The sequence below is a fragment of the Histomonas meleagridis genome, assembly GCF_020186115.1.
Source record: "Histomonas meleagridis strain 2922-C6/04-10x chromosome Unknown contig_242, whole genome shotgun sequence".
In the NCBI taxonomy this organism is placed as follows: domain Eukaryota; phylum Parabasalia; order Tritrichomonadida; family Dientamoebidae; genus Histomonas; species Histomonas meleagridis.
The window spans coordinates 44,616-67,095 of NW_027150828.1; the positions used below are offsets into that span (position 1 = coordinate 44,616).

General features: G+C 32.0%; 11 protein-coding genes across 11 annotated transcripts; 5 read left to right on the plus strand and 6 right to left on the minus strand.

Moving 5' to 3' along the window:
• Positions 1-554: 554 nt before the first annotated feature.
• Positions 555-1,550, minus strand: GO595_004056 (Acyltransferase family protein; the record flags this gene model as incomplete). Its single annotated transcript, XM_067917146.1, has 1 exon — positions 555-1,550. The coding sequence occupies one exon, from the start codon at positions 1,548-1,550 to the stop codon at positions 555-557; it is 996 nt and encodes a 331-aa protein (XP_067775774.1).
• A 366-nt stretch (positions 1,551-1,916) lies between these two features.
• Positions 1,917-2,969, minus strand: GO595_004057 (uncharacterized protein; the record flags this gene model as incomplete). Its single annotated transcript, XM_067917147.1, has 1 exon — positions 1,917-2,969. The coding sequence occupies one exon, from the start codon at positions 2,967-2,969 to the stop codon at positions 1,917-1,919; it is 1,053 nt and encodes a 350-aa protein (XP_067775775.1).
• Positions 2,970-3,460: 491 nt separating this feature from the next.
• GO595_004058 (geranylgeranyl transferase type-2 subunit alpha) lies at positions 3,461-4,339 on the plus strand (the record flags this gene model as incomplete). Its single annotated transcript, XM_067917148.1, has 1 exon — positions 3,461-4,339. One exon carries the CDS (start codon positions 3,461-3,463, stop codon positions 4,337-4,339), a length of 879 nt encoding a protein of 292 aa, XP_067775776.1.
• Positions 4,340-6,263: 1,924 nt separating this feature from the next.
• GO595_004059 (putative glucokinase 2) lies at positions 6,264-7,457 on the plus strand (the record flags this gene model as incomplete). Its single annotated transcript, XM_067917149.1, has 1 exon — positions 6,264-7,457. The coding sequence occupies one exon, from the start codon at positions 6,264-6,266 to the stop codon at positions 7,455-7,457; it is 1,194 nt and encodes a 397-aa protein (XP_067775777.1).
• A 686-nt stretch (positions 7,458-8,143) lies between these two features.
• On the minus strand, positions 8,144-8,683 carry GO595_004060 (serpin family protein; the record flags this gene model as incomplete). Its single annotated transcript, XM_067917150.1, has 1 exon — positions 8,144-8,683. The coding sequence occupies one exon, from the start codon at positions 8,681-8,683 to the stop codon at positions 8,144-8,146; it is 540 nt and encodes a 179-aa protein (XP_067775778.1).
• A 3,644-nt stretch (positions 8,684-12,327) lies between these two features.
• On the plus strand, positions 12,328-12,756 carry GO595_004061 (Ubiquitin-40S ribosomal protein S27a; the record flags this gene model as incomplete). The annotated part of the gene is made up of 1 exon (XM_067917151.1): positions 12,328-12,756. The coding sequence occupies one exon, from the start codon at positions 12,328-12,330 to the stop codon at positions 12,754-12,756; it is 429 nt and encodes a 142-aa protein (XP_067775779.1).
• Positions 12,757-13,048: 292 nt separating this feature from the next.
• Positions 13,049-15,193, minus strand: GO595_004062 (uncharacterized protein; the record flags this gene model as incomplete). Its single annotated transcript, XM_067917152.1, has 1 exon — positions 13,049-15,193. The coding sequence occupies one exon, from the start codon at positions 15,191-15,193 to the stop codon at positions 13,049-13,051; it is 2,145 nt and encodes a 714-aa protein (XP_067775780.1).
• A 1,604-nt stretch (positions 15,194-16,797) lies between these two features.
• GO595_004063 (ribosomal protein L40-like) lies at positions 16,798-17,199 on the minus strand (the record flags this gene model as incomplete). Its single annotated transcript, XM_067917153.1, has 1 exon — positions 16,798-17,199. One exon carries the CDS (start codon positions 17,197-17,199, stop codon positions 16,798-16,800), a length of 402 nt encoding a protein of 133 aa, XP_067775781.1.
• Positions 17,200-19,231: 2,032 nt separating this feature from the next.
• Positions 19,232-19,963, minus strand: GO595_004064 (uncharacterized protein; the record flags this gene model as incomplete). Its single annotated transcript, XM_067917154.1, has 1 exon — positions 19,232-19,963. The coding sequence occupies one exon, from the start codon at positions 19,961-19,963 to the stop codon at positions 19,232-19,234; it is 732 nt and encodes a 243-aa protein (XP_067775782.1).
• A 649-nt stretch (positions 19,964-20,612) lies between these two features.
• Positions 20,613-21,029, plus strand: GO595_004065 (histone H3.2; the record flags this gene model as incomplete). Its single annotated transcript, XM_067917155.1, has 1 exon — positions 20,613-21,029. One exon carries the CDS (start codon positions 20,613-20,615, stop codon positions 21,027-21,029), a length of 417 nt encoding a protein of 138 aa, XP_067775783.1.
• Positions 21,030-21,259: 230 nt separating this feature from the next.
• On the plus strand, positions 21,260-22,339 carry GO595_004066 (galactose mutarotase; the record flags this gene model as incomplete). The annotated part of the gene is made up of 1 exon (XM_067917157.1): positions 21,260-22,339. One exon carries the CDS (start codon positions 21,260-21,262, stop codon positions 22,337-22,339), a length of 1,080 nt encoding a protein of 359 aa, XP_067775784.1.
• Positions 22,340-22,480: the final 141 nt, after the last annotated feature.

Below are 22,480 nucleotides of genomic sequence, written 5' to 3' on the forward strand. Positions count from 1 at the left end.
AACATGACTGTTTGAACTTTCGAGATGATTGTATTGCATGTTAGCATAATCTTGCTCAAGATTTTTAAGCGGTTCACTAAAAAAAGATTTTTCGGATGAATCATATGAATTTGTTGCTAGTTTGAATTTTAAAAATAGAGAATCTATTTCAGACTTTAGAGATCCTATACTAGATCCATCAAATTGTGATTCGTTTTCAGATTTTGTAAGTGTCTTTTGCTCGATTTTTTCAAATTCATCGCTCGAAGTTGTATAATTTTCGTAATCATCAGAATCAAAGAGATCATCATCTTTATCAATGTTTTCAAATGAATTTATTTTAGGAGGGGACCAATTTGGCCATATTAACCGGCACTGCCTATCGATTTCATCCAAATCTGTTTCTGGGGTTAAGTTTTTTTCTTCTTCATCAAGAATTTTTGAGATTACTATTTCTTTCTTTTCCCCATTCATAATTCATATCACATGTCAAAACAAAACGTTTAGTCAAATTACGGTTTTTATTTTATGAGTACACTTTTTCAGATGAAAATTCGGTTTTCACTTTTTGGAATTCAGTTGCTTTTGATCTTTCCTTCTCTTTCTTGGTTCATTTGGTTAGCGTTTTGGCGTTTAAGCTTGAAATGGTCATCACTTGAATTATCAATAGCTTTCACCTTAAGGTGATTTGCAATTAAAAGCTGTGCATATTTCGCAAATTCTTCTACGCTTCCTTTGCCCTCCTTCTTAAGAGTGATTGCTGGAAGGAACTCTATTGTGATAATTGAGAATGGCATTGTTAAAAGTCTTAAGATATGACCAATCATTCCAGGTTCTGGCCATGCATATGAGTTCCAACCCTTAGGAACAAACATTTGCCAATGCCTCATACATATCGGTTGAACTTTTTCGTCTGTAATGAATGCGCCACGATGGAATTTGAGAATATATTCGGCTCTTGATGTGGCAGCTTCAGGGAAAATAAGGACAGGAGGTCTTGCGTGATCCTTAGCGCGTTCAATTATGTACTTTGATGCACCTGTGGAAACTTTACGATCAACATATATTGGATCATTATTCTCATATATCAGAGAAAAGACTGGATTTTCTGAAAGTTCTTTCTTCATAACAAAGGATGCATGAACTGCTGTTAGGATTGCAAATGGGTCAGCAAAGCTAAAATGATTTGATATGAAAATTCGAGCTTCTGGATCAATTTTACCTGAAACTTTTATCCAAACATGACCGAACGAATATAAGAGAAATCGGAAACCGGCAATCATGAAATTCATGAACGGTTTGTGGAATTTATCTCCCATTCCAAGCAAATGCAAAATACCGCGAAGGATTGTATTAACAATTATAGAAAGTAAGAAAAGAACAAATGGAACAATAACTCTTATTGGTCCTAAAAAGACAAAGAAGCAAACTGCTTGGTAAACTCTATGATACCATGTAAAATGATATGGCTCAAAAAGATTTTGGAATTCCTCGTCACTGATATGTGAAAGCTCTGTTTGATGTGAACATGCTTCGTCGATTGGAGGGAGACATGAGCAAAATTTTTTCATTTCGAATTAAAACTGTTCACCGACCAAACTCTACACATGATTCAAAACCAAGAATAATTTCATTGGATTTTTCTATATGAATTGAGTAGAATTCAATATTGAATACCCAAGAAATAACTTTTTCTTAGGTTGAACTTACACAGCCGTTGTAAACTGTCGGTTTCTTCTTGGCACAAAGACAATTTCATCAGATTAATACTGAAAAAAACACTAATTTAAAGTAAACATTTTAACTGAGGATTTTATTCCTATGAGAATGGAATTATTTTTGAAAATAAATAATATCTAAAATTAAAAATCATGCGAATGCTCTTATGAAAAAATAACATTGTTTGTTTTTTTGATAAAAATGAAAAATAACATTATTTATTCATCTTCCTCGATTTCCTCTTCTTCACCAGCACAAGATTCAAGATCAACAACAGAACAAAACAATTCGTCAGAAGATACAAGTGCAATTTTCCTTGGGCTAAATACAAATACAGATGCTCCAATCAATGATACTTCATTTGGTTCTTGTTCTTCTTCGCCTATCATCTTGAACATTATCTTTCCGTCATTATTGTAAAAACAACCAATAGATTCATCGTCAAATGCATAAGCAGCAAGTGGCCTTCCTTCGACAATTAACTCGGTTATTTTATTTTCTCTAAGCGAATACACTAAAATAGTTTCAGCAATGCAACAACATTTACCACATCGCATTGACGATATAACTCCTGTTAACTCTATGTTTCTTTCTTGAATAGCATTATAAACAGGTTTACATATAGGACCTTCGCCAGTTGAGAACTCTAGCATATCAAACATCTGGAAGTAATTAATAAGAAAATCCGCAAATTGAGCATTTGGAACAGATAACTTTTCTAAGTCGGTTAAAACCGTTTGCGGTGAATCCAAATAACAAAAAAGTGCATCAAAACAGTTTTTGAGTTTTCGAATGCTTTTGAGGATTGAAACGCACTTTTTGATCTGTGTACTTGAATCTATTGAGTCCAAGGTAATTCCAAGAGCGGGCAAGAATTCCAAGGTTTCAAAAAGACTATTCGATGCTTTGTCCATAGATAAAAATGATGGAATAATCTGATCTGCAATAATGCTTTGAATTTGATCAAATTCGTGAATAATGGATTTATGAACTCTCGAACGGTGAACTTCGGTAGAAATGGTTGGTGGCGTTGTTCCTGTAAGGAAAGATTTAACAATTTGATCTTTGAAATTTGAAAATTGTTTGGATTCATCCCAAATACGTTTCCATGACTCATGAATTAACGCCTTCGAATTGTTGATAATTTGGTGGTGATTCCAGTATTCTGATAATGATGAAGAAATAGAATGAATTACTGAATAATCATTTAGAAATGGAAGCGAATAGTGAGAAACTGTTGTGTAATCTTCTAAGACTGCATAAAGATTCATTCCATCTAATGATAATTTAATTGCTGGGAGAGGTAATGAAATACTGCATAAAGCAAAATGAAAATCTGAAAAAAGAGATATTTCCGAGTTATCAAGAGCTACTGCTGATATGTTAATTCCGTTGTATTCCCCAAATGCAATTGCTGTAATTTCTGAATTAAATGAAATTGAAGATAAAAGTTCTCTATTTTCAATATTAAAAAGAGATAATATATTATCACTTGTTGCAACACATATATTTCTTCCATTCGAATTGAAGCAAAATGTATTTATTGGAGAATTTAATTTTATTGAATTGACTTTTGTCCAATCCATTCTCCTAAGTTCAATTAAGTCAGGTGAAACAGCATATGTTAAAGCAATTACGTCGATTTTTGGGGACCATTCTGAATGTATTACAGGTGATTTTAAGCAAGAAGAAGAAATCGCTTCAAGCATAATAATAAACGTTCTCAAGAAGACGTTTAAAATTTGTTTTTGTCACTTTTCGAATGTTTGCCCAAAAAAGTGACAGCAAAATGCACGGAAGAAAGAAGGTTTCGATTGATGAAGCAGAAAGAATCAAAGACCAAAAGAAAGCAAAGATGCTTAAAGAAATGATTGCTGAAGCAAATGAAGCTATTAAAGACCCTACCAAATTCGAAGAATTTTTACCAAAGTCAGCACAATTATTGGTTTACCTTGACGACTTTGCTACACTATGGAATATGCGTAAGAAGAGAGTTCTTGAAAACAAAACTGAAGAGAATCTAACAAAAGAACTTCAAGTTGCGTTACAAGTACTTCGTAAGAACCCTAAAGCTTATTGGGCGTGGCATCACCGTCGTTGGTGTGCAGATCTTTGTGAGAACTTTGACTATAAATATGAAGTCGAACTATGCAATCAATACTTAGCTGCCGATTGCCGTAATTTCCATGTCTGGCGTCACCGCCGTTGGGCTGTTTCACGCTGTGGTGAAGACATATATACTCAAGAACTTGCTTTTTCATCCAAGTTAATTGCAGCCAATTTCAGTAATTTCAGTGCATGGCACTACCGTTCACAACTACCAAACCTCACAAACTTTGAAGAAGAGATAGAAACTGCCAAAGCTGCATTTTGGACCGATCCTAATGATCAATCAAGTTGGATCTACTATCGATGGCTTCTTACTCGTCCTTCAATCAAAGAAAATGTGGAACTTCTACAAGAGGAAGTAAGCGGTATGGACGAATTAATGCATGATGAGCCAAAGTGCAAATATCCTTATCTTGCTGGAATTTGGCTACAAAGAGCACTTCCAAATCCGGACGAAAAGAAGATTTCCGAACTAAAGGAGAAACTTAAGCAAATAGATCCAATAAGAGCACCTTACTACGATGAACAATAAGTAAAGTAATTTTTATAAATTGGATCTGTTTTATATCAAAAACAATCAATGAAAAATTGAAAATTCAATTGCAAAAATCATTTTCTACAAATATATAAAAAAAACTCCGGCTCGGGGAGTCGAACCCCGCTCGCACGGATGAGAACCGTATATCCTAACCGATGAACGAAGCCGGAACCCGAAAAAAGATTTTTTATCAAATATTTGATTATCAAAATAATAGTTTTAATGTTATCTATGAATATTCATTTGGTTACTTGTTGTGAGTATCGCTCACTATTGGAGGAACAATCAATGCGGTTACAAATCAAGATTCGTTCCTCCGCAAAATTAATTCAAAAAGTCATTTTTTTTCTTTGTCCAGAGCCTCCAATAATGAATAAATTGCTTCAAGAATTATCCTATTTATAGAACATATGAATTATAAAAAATTGTAAAGACAAATTTTTGAATTTTTGCTCTGGTCTATAGATATTGAAAATCTTGTATAACTTAAAAACAGAATAAAAACTATAAAAAAATTATATAAATTAATATTGACTATTATTAGTTCTATATATTTATTGAATTTGTATTTCTGTATTTGATTCTAGAGCCCAAAAAAGCATTTTGAAATTTTGGAGATTGCTCATAAAAAAATAAGATAACAAAATTTGGTTAAGATAATTTTATTGAATAGAATGTGTATACTTTTTTATTTATATTTTTTTAAATTTATTTCAGTGGAAAATGAAAAAAATTGATTTTCTGATTTGAAACGACCGTTTATTTGGTTGACAGCATCTTATTTGAATTTCATGAATTTTTTCAAAATTTCTTTCACTAATGTTATTTGCGCGTAAGCTGTAAAAGATTTAATTAATTTGTTTTTATTGGAAGGAGAGATTTGGCATATTCTAAAAAAAGATTGATGTTTCTTTTTTTTAATTCACTGTGTCTTATTTTCTTGGGATGGATTGCTCCTTCTTCCTCTATGTTCCACAAAATAACTCCTTTTGTTATTGTAAAATCGATAATATTTGTGATTTTCAATAAATTTTTGTTTGGGTCTTTGTCTGGGATTTCTTTTAAAGATCCATCCAGTGATTTTTTGAAATATATCGCATAAAGATCATCATGTTCGTTGATGTTTACGTGTTGGAAATCTTCAGTTTGTTTCGCACTCCGATTTTTCTTTCTTCCTTTTTTCTTACCTCTTTCCTCAATAATTTCTTTTTCTGTATTTTCATTGACTAAAATGAAATGATCTTTTTCCAACCAAAGCCATTTGGAAGGTTCATTATTTTTCCTGCATAACCGAACGTAGTACTCTTTTTTATCATTTAAATCCCTTTCTGCACCAATGAAATCGACTTCGATTTGCATGGAAAGGGGATCCAAAGGTGAAAGCTTTGAACCAGTAAATGTAAACCGCTTTTCAAATAAAAATATCTTTAAAACAAAAGGAGCTTTATTAATTTTATTCTATTTAATAGATATTGCTCTGTGTCCAATTAATAGATATTATTATTGCTATTATAATTATGAAAAATTGAATTTCGTAATAAATTTATTCAGACAATAAATATCACTTGCGCAATGAAACTCAAAACCAAGTTTTACACTCAACCAAATAACTTTCCCATAATATATATTATTAATTTGAATAAATCCAAATTTCCCCATACCCATATCAGAGTATGATGATCAAATTTTTCTTATTTTTGAATGAAAATTTTATACTTGTATATAAACTAGTTTTTGTTATGTTTTACTAGGTATTATTATCAGATTTATGAAATTTAACAACAAATAATCCTCAATGAATTAGCCAGAAAAAATCATATCATCTCAGTAAACTATAGAAAAATGAATGACAAAAACCGCCTTGAATTTTCCAACCTCCGATCGACCGTTTGATCAAGCTGAATAAAATTTTTTGTCGATGGTTGCATCCACTCACTCAATCTCTTTTAGTGACAACGACTTTGCTGCGCTCAGTAACTGGGATAAAGAAGAGTTGAACAATTTGTGTTTAACTATATGGGTCAATTCTAATGATATGCGCATTGCTGTTTGTCCAGCACCACCCACCGCAGACAAAGAGAGCAATCAATCTGTTGTTTTTCCAAAAAATTCGATATACATTCCTGCGTATAAAGTCACAAAATCATCACAAGTTCAAGAAAAATTTGATTCTATCAGCGCGGCATTTGCTCAGCATGACTGCACAGTTGTTTTTGCCACCATGAGTTTTGCCGGACCAGTTTCACAAGATCATGTTGTAGTAACTAATTGGCAATGTGAAGCACGTGAGCGAGTCATACATTTTACTCAGCTACCTTTTGATATATTTCCATTAGGCCGTCGTAAGTTTATGAATGATCTTGAAGCCGCTTCATATGGGATCATTGCCAAAGAGTCCATCTTTAACGAAGTTTTTTCATTATTAATCGGCTCACCTGAACCAGATGATCAAAAGCTTGATGGTTCATCTCTAGTTTTATCCATTGGCTCAGGTTTTGGTGCTTCATATATTTGTCGGGATAATTGTAGCGATTACAACTGTGTAGTTTCATCAGAAGCAGGCCATTGCCAAGTTATCCGTTGTGAGCCTAACGACCCATATTATGAAGACGAATATCGGTTCATTCAATTTGTCAGTCAAAAACTCCACGGCGGTTCACATCAACCAGAATGGGAAGACTTATGCGCCTGCCGCGGTCTTGAGCTTGCGTACATGTATCTTAAGACGCAAAAAAATGTTGCTACCAATAAATGTGCAAGTTACGATGAAATCAGGCAAAAAGCCATCAAAAGAGAAGACGAAGATGCGATGAAAGCGTTTGTTATGCACTTTAGATTCATAATGCGAGCTGCGCAAACACTCAGCTTAGGTATCCCATGCCAAAGAGTGTTTTTGATATCTGTTTCGCAAGTGAAAAATTACGAAATAATGAACAATATTGCAAACGACTTGAAGTTGGTATTCGAGGAACACCCGAGAAAGGAATGGTTCAAGAACACAAGAGTGTACACGCAAAAGGCATTGTCCAACTTTTCGCTATCGGGAGGACTGTTCTTGTCAAGGAATTTGGCGAAGTTGCATCGAAGAGAATCACATTTTAACACTTCGTGAATTTGTTTTATTGAAATTGTTAAGTAAAAATTTAATAATTTTATGTTGATATTAAGAATATTCGAATAAATGATAAAATTTACTTAAATAATCATTGGCGCTTAAATGGAACAAAACTTTTTGTGTTGAGTAATTCTTTAGATACTTTATCATGTTATAATTAAATATTTAATATACATTACAAGAAACATGTGAATCATTTACTTATAAAGGATATTAAGGATTTTGACTTTAATAAATGCATTCATGCTAAAGCTGTGATTCTGTTGTTATAAGAAAAAAAATGTGTATTTTAGCAAGAATCATGCTGAAAAACTTTAATATTCCATTTCACTTGCTTCCAAAGTAAAAAATATTTCCTTGATCATGATTTTTTTTAATAAATTCCGCTTAATCACTTGTTGAACAAGGTTCCAATTCTTCAAAAGTTCCTCAAAAAAAAGTGGTATTATTCGGATTTAATGAAATAATTATATCAAGTATATGAAATATTTAATATTCAATCTTAGGTAAATAGACATTACCAGCAAACAAAATTGCATTTGTTGAATTGTTCATTATCACGAAAAAGAAAGGGTAATTTACCCAAAATATTGTTGGTTGGTTCCTAGAACTATGGCTTTTAGGTCTGTATTCCATGGTCGACACAGCAGCTGCGACTGTTGATGTCTCAGAAACATCGATTTTCACCTTCTGGTACCAAATCCTGAAACATAATACTGGAATTCTTCATTCGGGCATTCTGCATTTTCTGAGAAAATTAAATTCATTCCAAGTGATTTCAAAACAGGAACAAGGTCTATGTGGGATGAGAATTCAAATTTTGGCATTATTAATCTGATATTGGTGCTTGACATTGAATTAATTCCTGTCATAAATTCTTCTTCAGTGATTTCGATTGGTTTTATTTCATGAGGAAGACAAATAACCATAGAATATTCATCTTGGTAAGGAATACGAACCATTTTGAAAGTAGGAAGAATGGCTACTGGTAAGTTTATAGACTTGATGACCATGTAATTCATTGCTATTGAATCAAATGCAAACTTGGGATTTGCAATTTTCCATACGTCATCCGGACTTCGAGTTTTCATATCAAATTTTGTCTTCCATTTGGAATTAAAGCATAATGCATTGATTAAAACCATAGATGTTGTACTACTTAAGTTCTCAACTGCTTTGGGAATTATACCTTTTGTGGCTCTGTTGACAGCTGAATTGATCATATTCGTAGCTGGTTGTGGAAAAATTTCTTGTTCAATCTTAATACCAATTTCATTAAGACACTTAAATAAAGAGTCAGGGATATTTAAAAGTTTGTTGAGCCAGATTTGACTATATGTACTAACACAACTCCTACTTTATTGATTAATCATTGTTCGAAGCTCTGAAGCAATTGCTTCATCTGAGACATCATCATCAAGTTTAAGTACTTATATAATTTCAGATCTGGTTTGCCCCTTGAATAATGATGGCGTCATTGACAAAATCATATAAATACTGATTGGTGAAACAATGTTATTCTTTTCAGGTTCTGCCAATAATTTAAACATGTCGAACGCTAGCTTGCTACATTATGAAATTTAAAATAATTGCTTTTTTAACTTGGCTATTAATTCGAGTTTATTCTATTTTTCAAATCAAGTTAGCCAACTTGGTTATAAAAAACAAGTTTATTTCTTGATATAATTTTTTGAAATTTATAGTTTTAACCAGAAAAAATGATTTAAGGAAGTTTTGGATACATTATTACATAAAATATCACACATTTTAGGTATAATCATATAAAAACTGATTTTTATTTACAAGAAAAGTTATCATATTAAATAACTTTAAAAAATTACAATATATATTATATATACCATAATTATTTATCTTTAGATTTATATTAATTTTTGTTTTAGGATTAAATAATGAACCAAAACTATACTTTTATAAATTCATCTTCTTTGAAATCATTTGCAAATGGATCATCTTCAACATAACTAGTACTAAACACTGATGTAAAACTGTTTACCGAATTTCCTTTTTCATATTGTTTTGTTTCATTGTCTTCGCCATCATTTTCATTTTCTGTACTAATTGTTTTATTATTTTTGTTACGGTGAATTATATAAATTACAATAACAACAACAATTATTATTATTACTATGATACATACTATAACAATAATAATAATTGTTTTTGTATTTTCATTATTTTGTTCATTAATTGGATTAACTAATGTAAAGAAATTTGAATAAAAATTATAAATCGTTGAATAATATATAACAGTATAATTATAATAAATAATATTAGTGAAGATATAAGTTTCCTTTGAACCAATAATAGAAAATGTAATAGTATTCAAATAAAATGTCTTTTGAATAATTGTTTCTGTTATTGAATACGAACTATATAAAACTCTTGAATTTGATAAAATATAACCAATTGGAAGAGATGCTGTAAATGAATTTGATTTAGTGAATGAATTTGATCTAGTAAAAGTATTTGAACTTGTAAATGTATTTGATTCAGTAAAAGTATTTGAACTTGTAAATGTATTTGATCCAGTAAAAGTATTTGTTGGTGGAAGACATTCATCAATAATTGTTCCTTTGACTATATCAAAATACGCAAATTTTGTTCCTGTATATGATTCAAGTGTCATTACGACTTTTACCTGAGAATAAAGAAATGCATCGAATTCAACAAATGGCTCATTCTCACCTAAAAAATAAACACACTCAAGACTCCTACAAGAAATAAATGCATTCATATAAATTTCTTGAACGCTTCTTCCTATTATAACTGTTTTTAATTGGTAACATGACGAAAAAATATAATCAGAAATATAACCAATTTGATCAGGAACTATGAAATTTAACAATGAAGAACATGAACTAAATGCACCAGATCCAATGGAAACAACAGAATCAGGGATTATTATATGTTTTAATGAAGTACATGAACTAAACGCATATGATCCAATGTAAGTCAATTCAGATGGAATCAAAATATTACTTAAATTTGAACATGAGATAAATGCGTATGATCCAATAGATGTTACAGATGTCATAATATCAAATGATTCTTTAGAATTTCCTGGTGGAAAACATATAATAGAAGTAAAGTTTTTGTCATAAAGAATTCCATCGTTTTCATAATTTGCATAATTTAAGTTTTCATTCGAAACATTAATAAACTTCAGATTTTCACAGTATGAAAAGACTCCACTTCCAATTGAAGTTACTGAGTATGGAATTGTGATATTTTTAAATAAAGTACATGAAGAAAATGCATTATTTCCAATCGAAGTAACCGAATTAGGAATAGTAAAATTTGTTAATAATACACATGAAGAAAAAGCTGAAGAACCAATCTTTTTAATGTTTCCTAAAATAATAACCTTTTCTAATTTCCTACAACTCAAAAAAGTATAATCTTCAATAGATGTCACTAGTTTAGGAATTGTAATATTTTTTAATGATGTGCATTGCCAAAATGCATAAGATCCAATTGTTTTCAGACTTTCTCCAAATGTAATATTTTCTAACTTCGAGCAAGAATAAAATATATTTTCTCCAATTGTTTCCACATTCTTTCCAACAAAAATTGTCTTTAAATTATCACAATAGCTAAATGCATCATCTCCAATAGTTTTTACATATTCACCAATAAAAATTGTTTCTAAATCATCACAATTATTAAATACATTTGATCTAATTTCTGTTATTTGCCGATCAATTGTCAATGATTCGAAAGAACAATAAGATAAAGAGGAATCACCATAAATTGTAACTGAATCTGGAATATCAGATATTTTGGATGTACTTTCTGCTGGAAAAATAAGAAGAATAGTGAAATCTTTGCTATAAAGAATTCCATCATTATTGTAATTAGCATAATTCGGATTTTGATCAGAAACTTTGATAAACTTAAGTTTTTGGCATTGAGCAAAAGCTTCATTTCCAATAGATATCACATTACTTGAAATTGTAATTTCTAATAATGAAGAACAGAAATTAAATGCATGATCACCAAACGAAGTGATGGAATCAGGAAGTGTTACATTTATTAGGTCCCAGCATGAATGAAAAGCCATCCTACCAACTGTTTGAACTGAATTAGCAATATCAACAGAAACAATATCGACCCAAAAATTAAAAGCCCAATCAGGAATGCTTGTGATTCCATATGAGATAATAACGTGCAATGTTTCATCTTCATATTCATCTGAAAAATCATCTACTGTATTAATAGTGAGAGTATTTGTTATATTATCAAAAATTTGAAATGAAAATGTAAATAAACAAACAAAAAGAATTATGAAGAAGTTAACATTCGAAATTTCTTTGTAAGTAAAATATTTTGTAGAAAATAATTTTATGCCACATAATAGCAGAATCAAAGTAAGCATTAATAAATGAAAATTCAGTAGCCAATAAAAATAATTTGTAAAAAGATTGCAACTGAGTTTGAACAATGGTTTACTGCATAAGTCATAACTTTCATCGTATTTATTATTCAAAGCTAGAGGGTAAGAAAAATTTATATTTGAATGTTTCTAAAGAATTTGATTTTCTTGTAACAAATTCATTGTATTGAGACTTTAATTTAAAGTCAGTTCCAACACTGTCTAATAAGCAAACGATTGATATAATAAGCATTAGAAATCGTATATTCGCTTTAATCGAAAGATGGATTTTGGTAAGAACGGTAACAACAGAAAACTTTATCAATTTTTCAATTTATATAGAAATGCTTTTGAAAAATGTGTAACTGCAACTAACGGATTATCATTTCGCAAAAATGATGGCGAAAGTCAAACAAAGTTAGTCAAAAGTACGGCCACAACACGGCTTTGAAAAAGTAGAAAATTGACATTTCGATGCAGATCTTCTTGAAGACGCTGGATGGAAGGTTTATTAGTTTAGATGTTGAATCTTCAGACTCCATTGAAAACATCAAGGCTATGGCAGATGTTAATGGCCTTCTTGTTTTCGGTGGTAAAGAATTAAACGATGAATTTTCACTTGCTGATTATTCAATCGTTGAAGACTCGATTCTTTACGATTTACCAGAAGTCGATGGAGGTAAAAAGAAGAAGAGGAAGAAGAAGAGCTTCACAACAAAGAAAAGGGTTCCACATACAAGAAAGAAGGAAAAGATGAAGCTTCTTAAACTATTCAAGATCGGTAAAGATGGATCAGTTGAACCACAACGCAAAGAATGCGAGAACTGCAAAGGTTGTTTCATGGCCAAACATAAAGATGGCCGTCTATATTGTGGAAACTGTCATTTAACCATTACCAAGTAAATACATATCCTCTTCTACTTTCCCACTCTATTAAGGCGGGTGATTCAGATGATCAACGAAAGCATCAAAACATTTTATTTGCATAAATAATTTCAATCATCATTATTGATATTTCATGAAGCACTTCATTTTGTAACTAACCAAAGGGACTTTATCCTTTATTTAGTTCAACTATGAAGTCCAAATTGTAATCTCAATAATGTCGAAGTTATTTACAAATTTATGTTTTCGAATGTTTTTGTTGTTCATTTTGATTACCCATTTTTTAAAAAAATGTTTTGTTGTGGATTGTTTATTGTTCCTCAAAACCTTTGAGTTCTTCCATCATTTTGTACACCTTTCCAAGGATATTTTCTTTTTCATTTTGGTCAGTTATTGTCTTGGAAAGTTTGACTTCTCTGGCAATGGATGCCTTTAGCAACTTAATGTATTGTTCTTGAGAGATTTCTTCGGATTGAATCTTCCCAACGAGATCTTCGATTTTTTTGTTGACGTACAAAAACTGTTTCTTCAGCGGCAGAGGAACTTCACCTCCTTGGAACATTTTGACGTTATTCTCAAGAACTTCTTTGTAAATTTCCAAAATTGTAATTGGCCAAAATTGTTCAATTTCTTTTTGTGGGAAAATGAAATATTTCTTTTCTTCTTGTGGTGGTGGTGCAGCTGGTGCTGGCGCAGCAGGTTTCGCTGGTGCTTGAGCTGGTGGCTTTGTTGTAGCTGCAGGTTTTTGTGGAGGAGCTTTTGTAGATGCTTGTGCTGGTTTCTTAGCTTGTGCAGGCGCAGGTGCCGGCGCATTAGCCATATTCAAATTGATGACTTCTTGTTGTTGTGCCGCTGATTTATATTGTAACACAAGAGGTGACACAAAGTACTGCTCAAGTGTTCTAACGGTTTTGACCCCCTCTTCTATCGGCGCTCGAATTGAGACCATTAACTCGACGGTTATGCCGCTGAATGTCACTTTTGTTTTGAATGAGTTTTGTTTCAGCAATTGAGCGCACGAAAATTCCGCTCCTTCTGCTTGCTTACCTTGTAGAAATATCTTAGCACGAGTACGTTGGACTTCCTTTAATGCAACCTTGGGATCAAACGAGGATGAGGTTAATGACTTGTTAATCTTTACATCTGATCCTTCAACTTTTATTACAAATTGTGAAGATATTGATGGAAGACGAACACAGATTTGATATGGACCTTTACCTTTGTATCCACTAGCAGAAAGAAATCCAACTTGTATCTCTTTTTCAGAAACAGATAAATTTACATTAGTAACTACAAGTTCAAGGTAATTAGGTACTAAGAACGGTGGAGATGGAAGCTTGAGCTTGGATTTCTTTGTCTTATCTATAGCTTCGTCAACTTTCTTTGCAGATACATTATTCTTTTCTTGAACAAATTTCTGCTTAAGCGTTTCCAATTTGTCTTGTTGAGCTTTGAGAACTTTGTCTACATCTTGTGTAGTTTGGAATGCAGAACGTGGAGTAATAGCTTTTTGTTTGACATTTCTCCATTTTGCAAATGGAAGTACAGGAGATTTTGGAAATGAGTATAAGTTAACATCAGGAATCTCTTCTTCAGGTCCATCACAGATAATAGGAAGAAGTTCTTCAAGTTTTTCGGAGAAATCTGAACATATCTCTGGATTATCTGTATTCAAGAGCAAATTGTAGAAACATTGTGTGAAGTTTTCGAACACATTTTCGTATTCTTCGGAATCAGAATACTTATATGGAAAGTTGGGGTCAATTTCGTGAGGTTCCTCTTTTTTAACGTGCTTCTTTGGGGCACCCTTTTCTACCGGCGGTTTTTTATCGGTTGTCGGTTTCTTTGATGTGGACTTTGTTGATGATTTTGATTTCGATGCTTGCTTAGATGGAGCTGCATCTTGGGCTTGAGGTTTGGGTGGTGGTGCTTTTTCCTTTTTTGCAGCTTGTTTCTTTTTCTTTTGTTCTTCAAGTGCTTCTTTAATATCATCTTCTGAAAATCCAAGTTCACGCATTTCTTCAACTGAAAGATCTACGTCATCAAGATCGCCATCATCAACATCATCAGGCATTTCTGCCATGTTCATAGCAGCCATCATTAAACGTTCAGCATCTTCTGGTGTGTTAACTTCAATCTGTTGATGTTTGGGCATTGATTTTGGTTTTGTTTGAGCTGGCGCTGCTTTTGGAGATGATTTTGTCGCTGGTTGCTTCGAAGACGATTTTGCAGCAGGTTGCTTCTTTTTGTTTTGTTCTGCAAGAGCTTCTTTGATATCATCTTCTGAGAATCCAAGTTCACGCATTTCTTCAACTGAAAGATCTACGTCATCAATATCATCCTCATCAACATCAACAGGCATTTCTGCCATGTTCATAGCAGCCATCATTAAACGCTCAGCATCTTCTGGTGTGTTAACTTCGATTTGTTTATGAGTAGCTTTTGATCTTGACATTTTCGATTTATTAACCGTTGGAATTCCACCAAAAACCGAAAAGGCCGATAGACTCAATTTTTAGCTTTTACTGTTGAGTTTAATCGTATCCCACAATAATTTCAGTAGTTTACTTTGGATAAGTGAAAACATAATTTTGCAATTTTTTTCACTGTAAAAAGCTCAACAAAAATGGATATTATTCTTTGAAATTAACTTCAAGATAAAAGCATGAATGATTCTAATCAATACCTTCGAAACTTTATTTTAATCTTTTCAGTGTGCTACCATAAACATTTGTCTCTAAATGATAGTATATGCTTAAAAATATCAATATTTAAATATCTTGAAAGGATATCCATAATATCCATTATTGTTACTTTTAATTTTAATGATAAATTTAATTCCAAAAAAGTTTTACCGATTTTTTTTTTTAATCACAAAGCAAATGATTAACATTAAATATGACTAATGAATTTTTTTCTATGAAATCATCTGGGGTTGGGTTTTAATCAATATTATTTGTTGGTGCTCCTATTGCAAATGAATTTTTGCTTTCATTTTGATTTTCTTTGTAACTTTTTATTTCTTGTGCATTACTTGATTAAGCAATTGCTTTCTAAACATTAAGTGTTTGTGTATTAAACAATGTTTTCATTAATGTTATTTCAATCGATATTATTATTCTTTCGAATATGAAAAAGTAAATGAATTCGAAACAACAAATGAAATTTCATTTGATTTAGTCAATGTGTTTGTTAACAAAGTGCAGTCATTTATTACTGTTCCTTTAGTGACATTTGTTGTAATTACAATTTCTGTTGCAATATCTGTGAATGAATTTGTTGTTTCTTCTTATCCAGAGTAATAAATGCATTCGCTTCAATCTAAGGAACATTTTCGATTTCATTTACTGAAAATGGTGTTATCGAAGTCTAGAATTGCTTCAACACAATGACAAAAACAAGTATTTTGTATACAAAAACAGAAACTTAATATATTTTTATTATTGCCAAATCCGAAGGATAATACCAACAAGAAATAGAATAACGACAGACATTGAAAGAACCACAACGTTGGGCCCATCAGCGACCATACTTTCTTTCATGGTTTCTTCAATCGAAAAAATATGATTTGTTTTTTCCATTTTTTTAAACATTTCAATATTTCTATCAATTCTACTTTTAAAAATGTGTTTAGAAATATAAGGGTCTGTTGATGATATAACAATCACTACAATTAAAACGCATACCCCAAAAATCATAATTTTTGTAATTGGTTTAGTTTGTTTTGGTGGAACGTACAGCGTTGTTTTCAGAAGTGATTCTTCAGGAGCCGAATCTGAAAACTGTCTAATTGAGAGGTCGGTTTTAAATAATTGTTGAGGATTTGCGTCATAAACCTTTGGTGATGATGCAAAGTGAACTCTCTTAGGAACTGATTGTGACCTAGGGAGGAGAGGTTTTGCCATTAACATTATTTTTCTTTTCATTCTGATTTTTCTTTATTCAGGCCCAAAAGCCGTTAAAAGTGCCGATTTTAAGTTTTTGAAAGAAAATAACAAAAAATCAAAAATTGTATGAAAATAAATTGACATTTTTTTGTTCTGAGATGATGTTTAGAATTTAATCTTTACCTGCCTTCTTAGCGCGAATCTTCTTGCAATGTCCACAACGCTTGTGACGGCATTGTTCTGCACGAGCAGAAAGACGAGCATAGCACTTACGGCAAATTCTACGTTGAACATTTGTCTTTTCTGCAAGAAGACGAAGTGATGGTTCATAGCTATCTTTACCACCACCTCCACGGAGACGAAGAACAAGGTGGAGCGTGGAATCTTTCTGAATGGAGTAATCTTGGAGTGTGTTACCATCTTCTAATTGCTTGCCTGCAAAAATAAGACGTTGTTGATCTGGTGGAATTCCTTCCTTGTCTTGGATCTTTGACTTGACATCTTCGATACGGTCAGTTGGTTCGACTTCAAGAGTAATGTGTTTTCCAGTGAGTGTCTTTACGAAGATTTGCATAAGAAAAGGGAAGGCCATAACCGTCCTAAGGGCGCCCTAATTTGTCAAAACCGTATACTTGAATAAAGCTGATTAAAAAAATGTCATTTTGACGTAGACTTATCAATTATTTGTAAGCAGAAAAAGTGTTGATTAAGCCAGAAACTCTTCTAAAAATTGATACTTTAAAACCTTTTAATTAAAGAGTTAAAATTAAAAAATACTATTTAGAAAAAAATCTCTTTGGTTTTAATGACCAAATGTAGAAGACATTTTGTAAACTAGGGTCCTGTAAGTGTAAGAGTGGCATTTAGTCACGATTCACTGAGGGTCAGCCTAAGTTGTATGGTTATTATAATGTAATATAAAAAAATTTTTTTGAATTTTTTATTATTGTTTTTATCCGACCAAATAAGAAATCAAAATATTTTGTATACTTTATCATAATAATGAATAAGCTTTCATAAATTTCTAGAATAGATTTTTTTTAGTTGGAAGGAAGCGAAGGAAAGCAGTTTTTTCTGTGTTTCCAATAAACGTTCTCTCAGCTTTGAAGGTCAGGGAGTACTCCTTAAAAAGAAGTATTTACAGAGGTACCTGCAGGCAAAAAATTTCCCACAATAGGATTTTTTACCAAATTTATATGGTATGTTGGAAATGTAATATAATTTTGTTTTAATTCACTTTGAAAATTTTCATTTTTTTCGTCCACTTAGGAAGATGCAAAACTGGGTATTTTGATGCCATATTCATATTTTAATTTTTTTTAATCAATCAAAATTATTTGTTAAAAAATGGATTAAATATGTTTTAATATCGAACAAACATTGCCAGTTCATATCTTTTGACATCAAAAATAGCAAACCGAAACAAAAGAATCTTCGAACCGAGTTCATAAAATTTTTTGATTTAAAAAATAAATTATTTTTTAATTCATAGAATGCTTACATGTAGAATAGAAGAAGAAGAAGAAAAAATGTTTTGTGTTGAAATACCTCTTACAAGACTTCTTATTTTTTATGGCTATTTTTTCTATAAAAAGTTTAAATTTTCCTCTGTGAAAATATGTTTTATTGATTTCCTTTATACTCTAAAATCTTATTTACATGTGTCAGGAGGCTAATGTCAATTCCATTAGTTCCCATGATTCCGTATGCAATACAGTCAATAATTACAATTACTTCGTTTAAGACAGTTAAGTATATCTCTGCTTCCTCCTTGCTAAGCTCAATATATTTGTTGATGTATGGGAATTGATTTGTAATTAATAAATAGATGATGGAAACCATAAGATTTTTGATAAACACTTTACCTGAAAACTGTCTGATTCCATCATTGTTTACAAGCCAAACAATGGATTCTGTCGATGATAAAATAATCGAAATGAGGATGGCGCCTACAGAAGAATTTGGAAATGCACGGAAACCAATATTTACGCCATGACATGTTTCGCGAATCTGTATTAAACCATATGCAATTTGAAACAATAAAACTAAAAATTTGTGATCAAGTATTGAATAAAAGAAATCATATGGAGAACAATTAACTAAAAACCATATAAGCAAGAAAATTGGTAAATAGTATTGTCTTTCAAATAGGGGTGGTCTTCTCATTGTGAAATATGCTGTTAAAACTCTTCCAAAAAAGGTCATAAAAGCCGATGTTAAGATATTTACATACCAAGATTTATTGTTGGAATATTTACGTACAATATAGCAAATGTAAATTGTCTGGATAATAAAAAATATTGGAAAATGTGGTGTTAAAAAAAGATAATCATGAGCAAGTTCAAGCGTCATATCCAAGAAAATATCTTCGATTTTATTATACTGTTTGCGGAAAAAAATGCTGATCGATTCGAGATTTGATTCCATTTTATTTGTTGTCTTGGAAAGTCACTTTTACATATAAACTATTCAAATAGAAAAGAAACCGTTAAAAAAACATTTTCAAGCAAAATAAATTTTCATTTATATCACACTAAACTTAAGTCTTTTACTGGAATTACTCATTCATTCAAAGTTATATGGGATAAAGAAGCTCAAAATGACATTTATTGAATTGATTCCTTAACGGTTTTCATCAGATCCGCCCAAATAGGTTCAGAAAAAATGGGGAGGTCTATGGGGTGGTACAAATTTGGTTCTTTCTCGAAGACGATTTTAGATTTGTATTGTTGCTGCTTGGCAATCTGCGCTTTTTGCTGATAAATACGTGCAAACTGTGCAGGAGGCACAGATTGACGAAGGTGCGCTTGCTGGGTATTATTTTGAATTATTGGAGGTGGGGATTGAGTAGCAGGAGATTGGGGGTGAACTGGTGCTTGGTGGTTATGGGAAGGAAGGTTGGCTCGTTGAGGAGGAACTTGTGGAGGAGCCTGAGGAGAATGTTGTGGATTTGTAGGTTGGCTATTTGGAGGAACAGGACTTGTAATCACAAGCTTCTTTCCGATAACTTGCTCTATTTGGCTTGGATCATTTCGATAAAACTTTTTAGAAACACTCAATAGACATTCCATTATTTCATTTTCTGTGACTTCGGCTGTTTCATTAAGTGCTTCTTTATAACCATCTAAAGCATTTATTTGAGAAGATATTTGAGCGATTCCAGCTGCACCATAAAGATCTTTGAGAACAGTTCCTTTAAATTTGACAAAAGATTCAATTTTCATATAGTCAGCTACAAAACATACATGAGCAAGTGGAATTAGAAGTTCAGATGGTGGTTGCTTCCATGATGATGCAAGGATAGTGATGTGATTATTAATCTGATTAACTGAATTCATGAAAGTTTGAAGCAACCCTAATTTTTTGGTTACCAACGCATTTTTTTTGGCTTGTTTAAGTATTTCATCTTTCATTTTTCTTAGGACTGATGATTTTATTATTTGTTCTGTTAATTCAACCGCTTGACTTTCTTTCCGAAGAAGTTGATTAAGCTGCGCAGCCATCACACGAATTTGTGGCTGAATTTTTGAGAGATCCATGGGTTTTCTCGGAGGCATTTTGAAGAAACTACAGGGTGCCCTGTAAGAAATTTTGGCGGTTTTACTTTATTCCTTGTTTCAACCCATTTTAACTTATGATTAATCATATCTTTTTAACATTAAAAATTTATCATGAGATATGAGAAATTTCAAAGAAAAAAATGGAAATTTTCTGGATAAATTCATGAATATGAAACTTTAAAAATGATTAAAAATAAAGTATTCATTCAAAGTACAGAGAGCAATTTGTATAAAAACAGTTATTTAGTCCTTATCTAGAAAGATTCATTAAATGAGTTGCTCATCAAATAAGAAATGAAAAAATTTATGCTACGGTTTTGATGATTAATGTCACTTTACTCCAATAAATATTAAAAGGTAATTTTTACTTTTTGTTAAACATGAAGGAGTTGGAATGGCGGGGAGGTTTTGCAGTTCATTTTAATTAATGGCACGCACAAAGCAAACAGCTCGTAAATCTACTGGTGGTAAAACTCCACGTAAATCACTCGGTGCTAAGGCAGCTCGTAAGTCAACACCAGTTGTTGATTCACAAGGTGCCAAGAAGCAACATCGTTTCAGACCAGGTACAGTTGCTCTTCGTGAAATTCGTAAATATCAAAAGAGTACAGATCTTTTAATCCGTAAGCTTCCATTCCAACGTCTTGTTCGTGAAATTGCATCTGGTTTCCGTGGTGATCTTCGTTTCCAATCATCAGCAATTGCAGCCCTTCAAGAAGCGTCTGAAGCTTATCTTGTTGGTCTCTTTGAAGATACAAACCTTTGCGCTATTCATGCAAATCGTGTAACAATCATGGAACGTGATGTTCAACTTGCACAACGCATTCGTGGCGAACGTAATTAATCTTATTTAAACTTTATTCTATTTTCTTTTTCATTATATTTTTTTTCTTTGAGTGATTCAGCAAAGTATAAATTATAATTAAATTTTATGTGTTTTATTATTTTTTTTAAACATTATTCGACATGAAATTTAATTTGTTTGACTGTTTTCTTAGGTTGTTCCTTCTTGAAGTTTTGCCAACAAAAAATCACTTCACTTTTTTAATATTTTCTGCGGTTTTCTTTCATCACATGACAAAAACAATATCAGGACTCAACATCCAAGATTTTCAAGGTACACTCAATGGTAAAAATATTGACCTTTATGTTCTTAAAAATGACAATGGTTGTGAAGTTTGTATATCAAACTACGGTGCAACAATAATTTCATTTTGTCTTCCTGATAAAGATGGAAAAATTGTTGACATTGTACTAGGACAGCCATCGATTTCTTCTTACTATGAAAATCCAACATCTTATTTTGGGCAAATTGTTGGACGCTATTGCAATAGGATAGCAGAAGGAAAATTCTTTCTTAACGGAACTGAATACACACTGCCTCGAAACAATGGCCCCAACAACTTACACAGTGGTGACACAGGATTTCATAATCAAGTTTGGAATGTTATTCAACACAAAACAAATTATTTACAACTTTCTCATTTATCACCAAATGGAGAAAATGGGTATCCTGGAAATGTTTGTGTCAATTTAGAATACACATTGACAGAAAATAATGAATTGAAAATCGATACTTATGCAACAACAGATTCTCCAACTGTCCTTGGTATCACGAATCATGCATTCTTTAACCTTAATGGCGGTAGTTGTGATGCTCTTGATGCTAAACTTCAAATATTTGCTGATTTCATTACACCAATAAACGAGAATATGATTCCAACTGGTGAAGTTAGGCCGGTGAAAGGAACAAACTTCGACTTCACAGAGCCAACAGTCATCAGTTCTAGAATCAATGATCCAAATGATAACCAATTATTAATTGCAAAAGGTTATGATCATAATTTTGTCCTTAGAAAGAAGACGCTTGGTGAGCTTTCACTTGCTGCTCGTGCCAAATCTGATAAAACCGGTATTACTCTTGAAGTTTACACTACATTACCTGGTGTGCAATTATACACAGGGAATTTCCTTGATAAAACTTTCAAAGGAAAGCATTCAGATACCGAAAATGATTTTAGGCATGCATTTTGTTTAGAACCACAATATTTCCCAGACTCTCCAAACAAGCCGCACTTCCCCTCTTGCATTTTCGATCAAAACCGTCCATATCGTCATTCAATTATTTTTAAAGCGACATCAAGTGAAAAATAAGATTAAAATTAAAACATGGTGGAGTTGCACATCTTGGAAGTATACCAATCAAATTCCTAAAGACTTGAATCTGTTTTCCCTTTTAATGTATAGATTTAGCTGAAATTTAACTCTGATTAATTTGTATGAATTTTTTTGCAT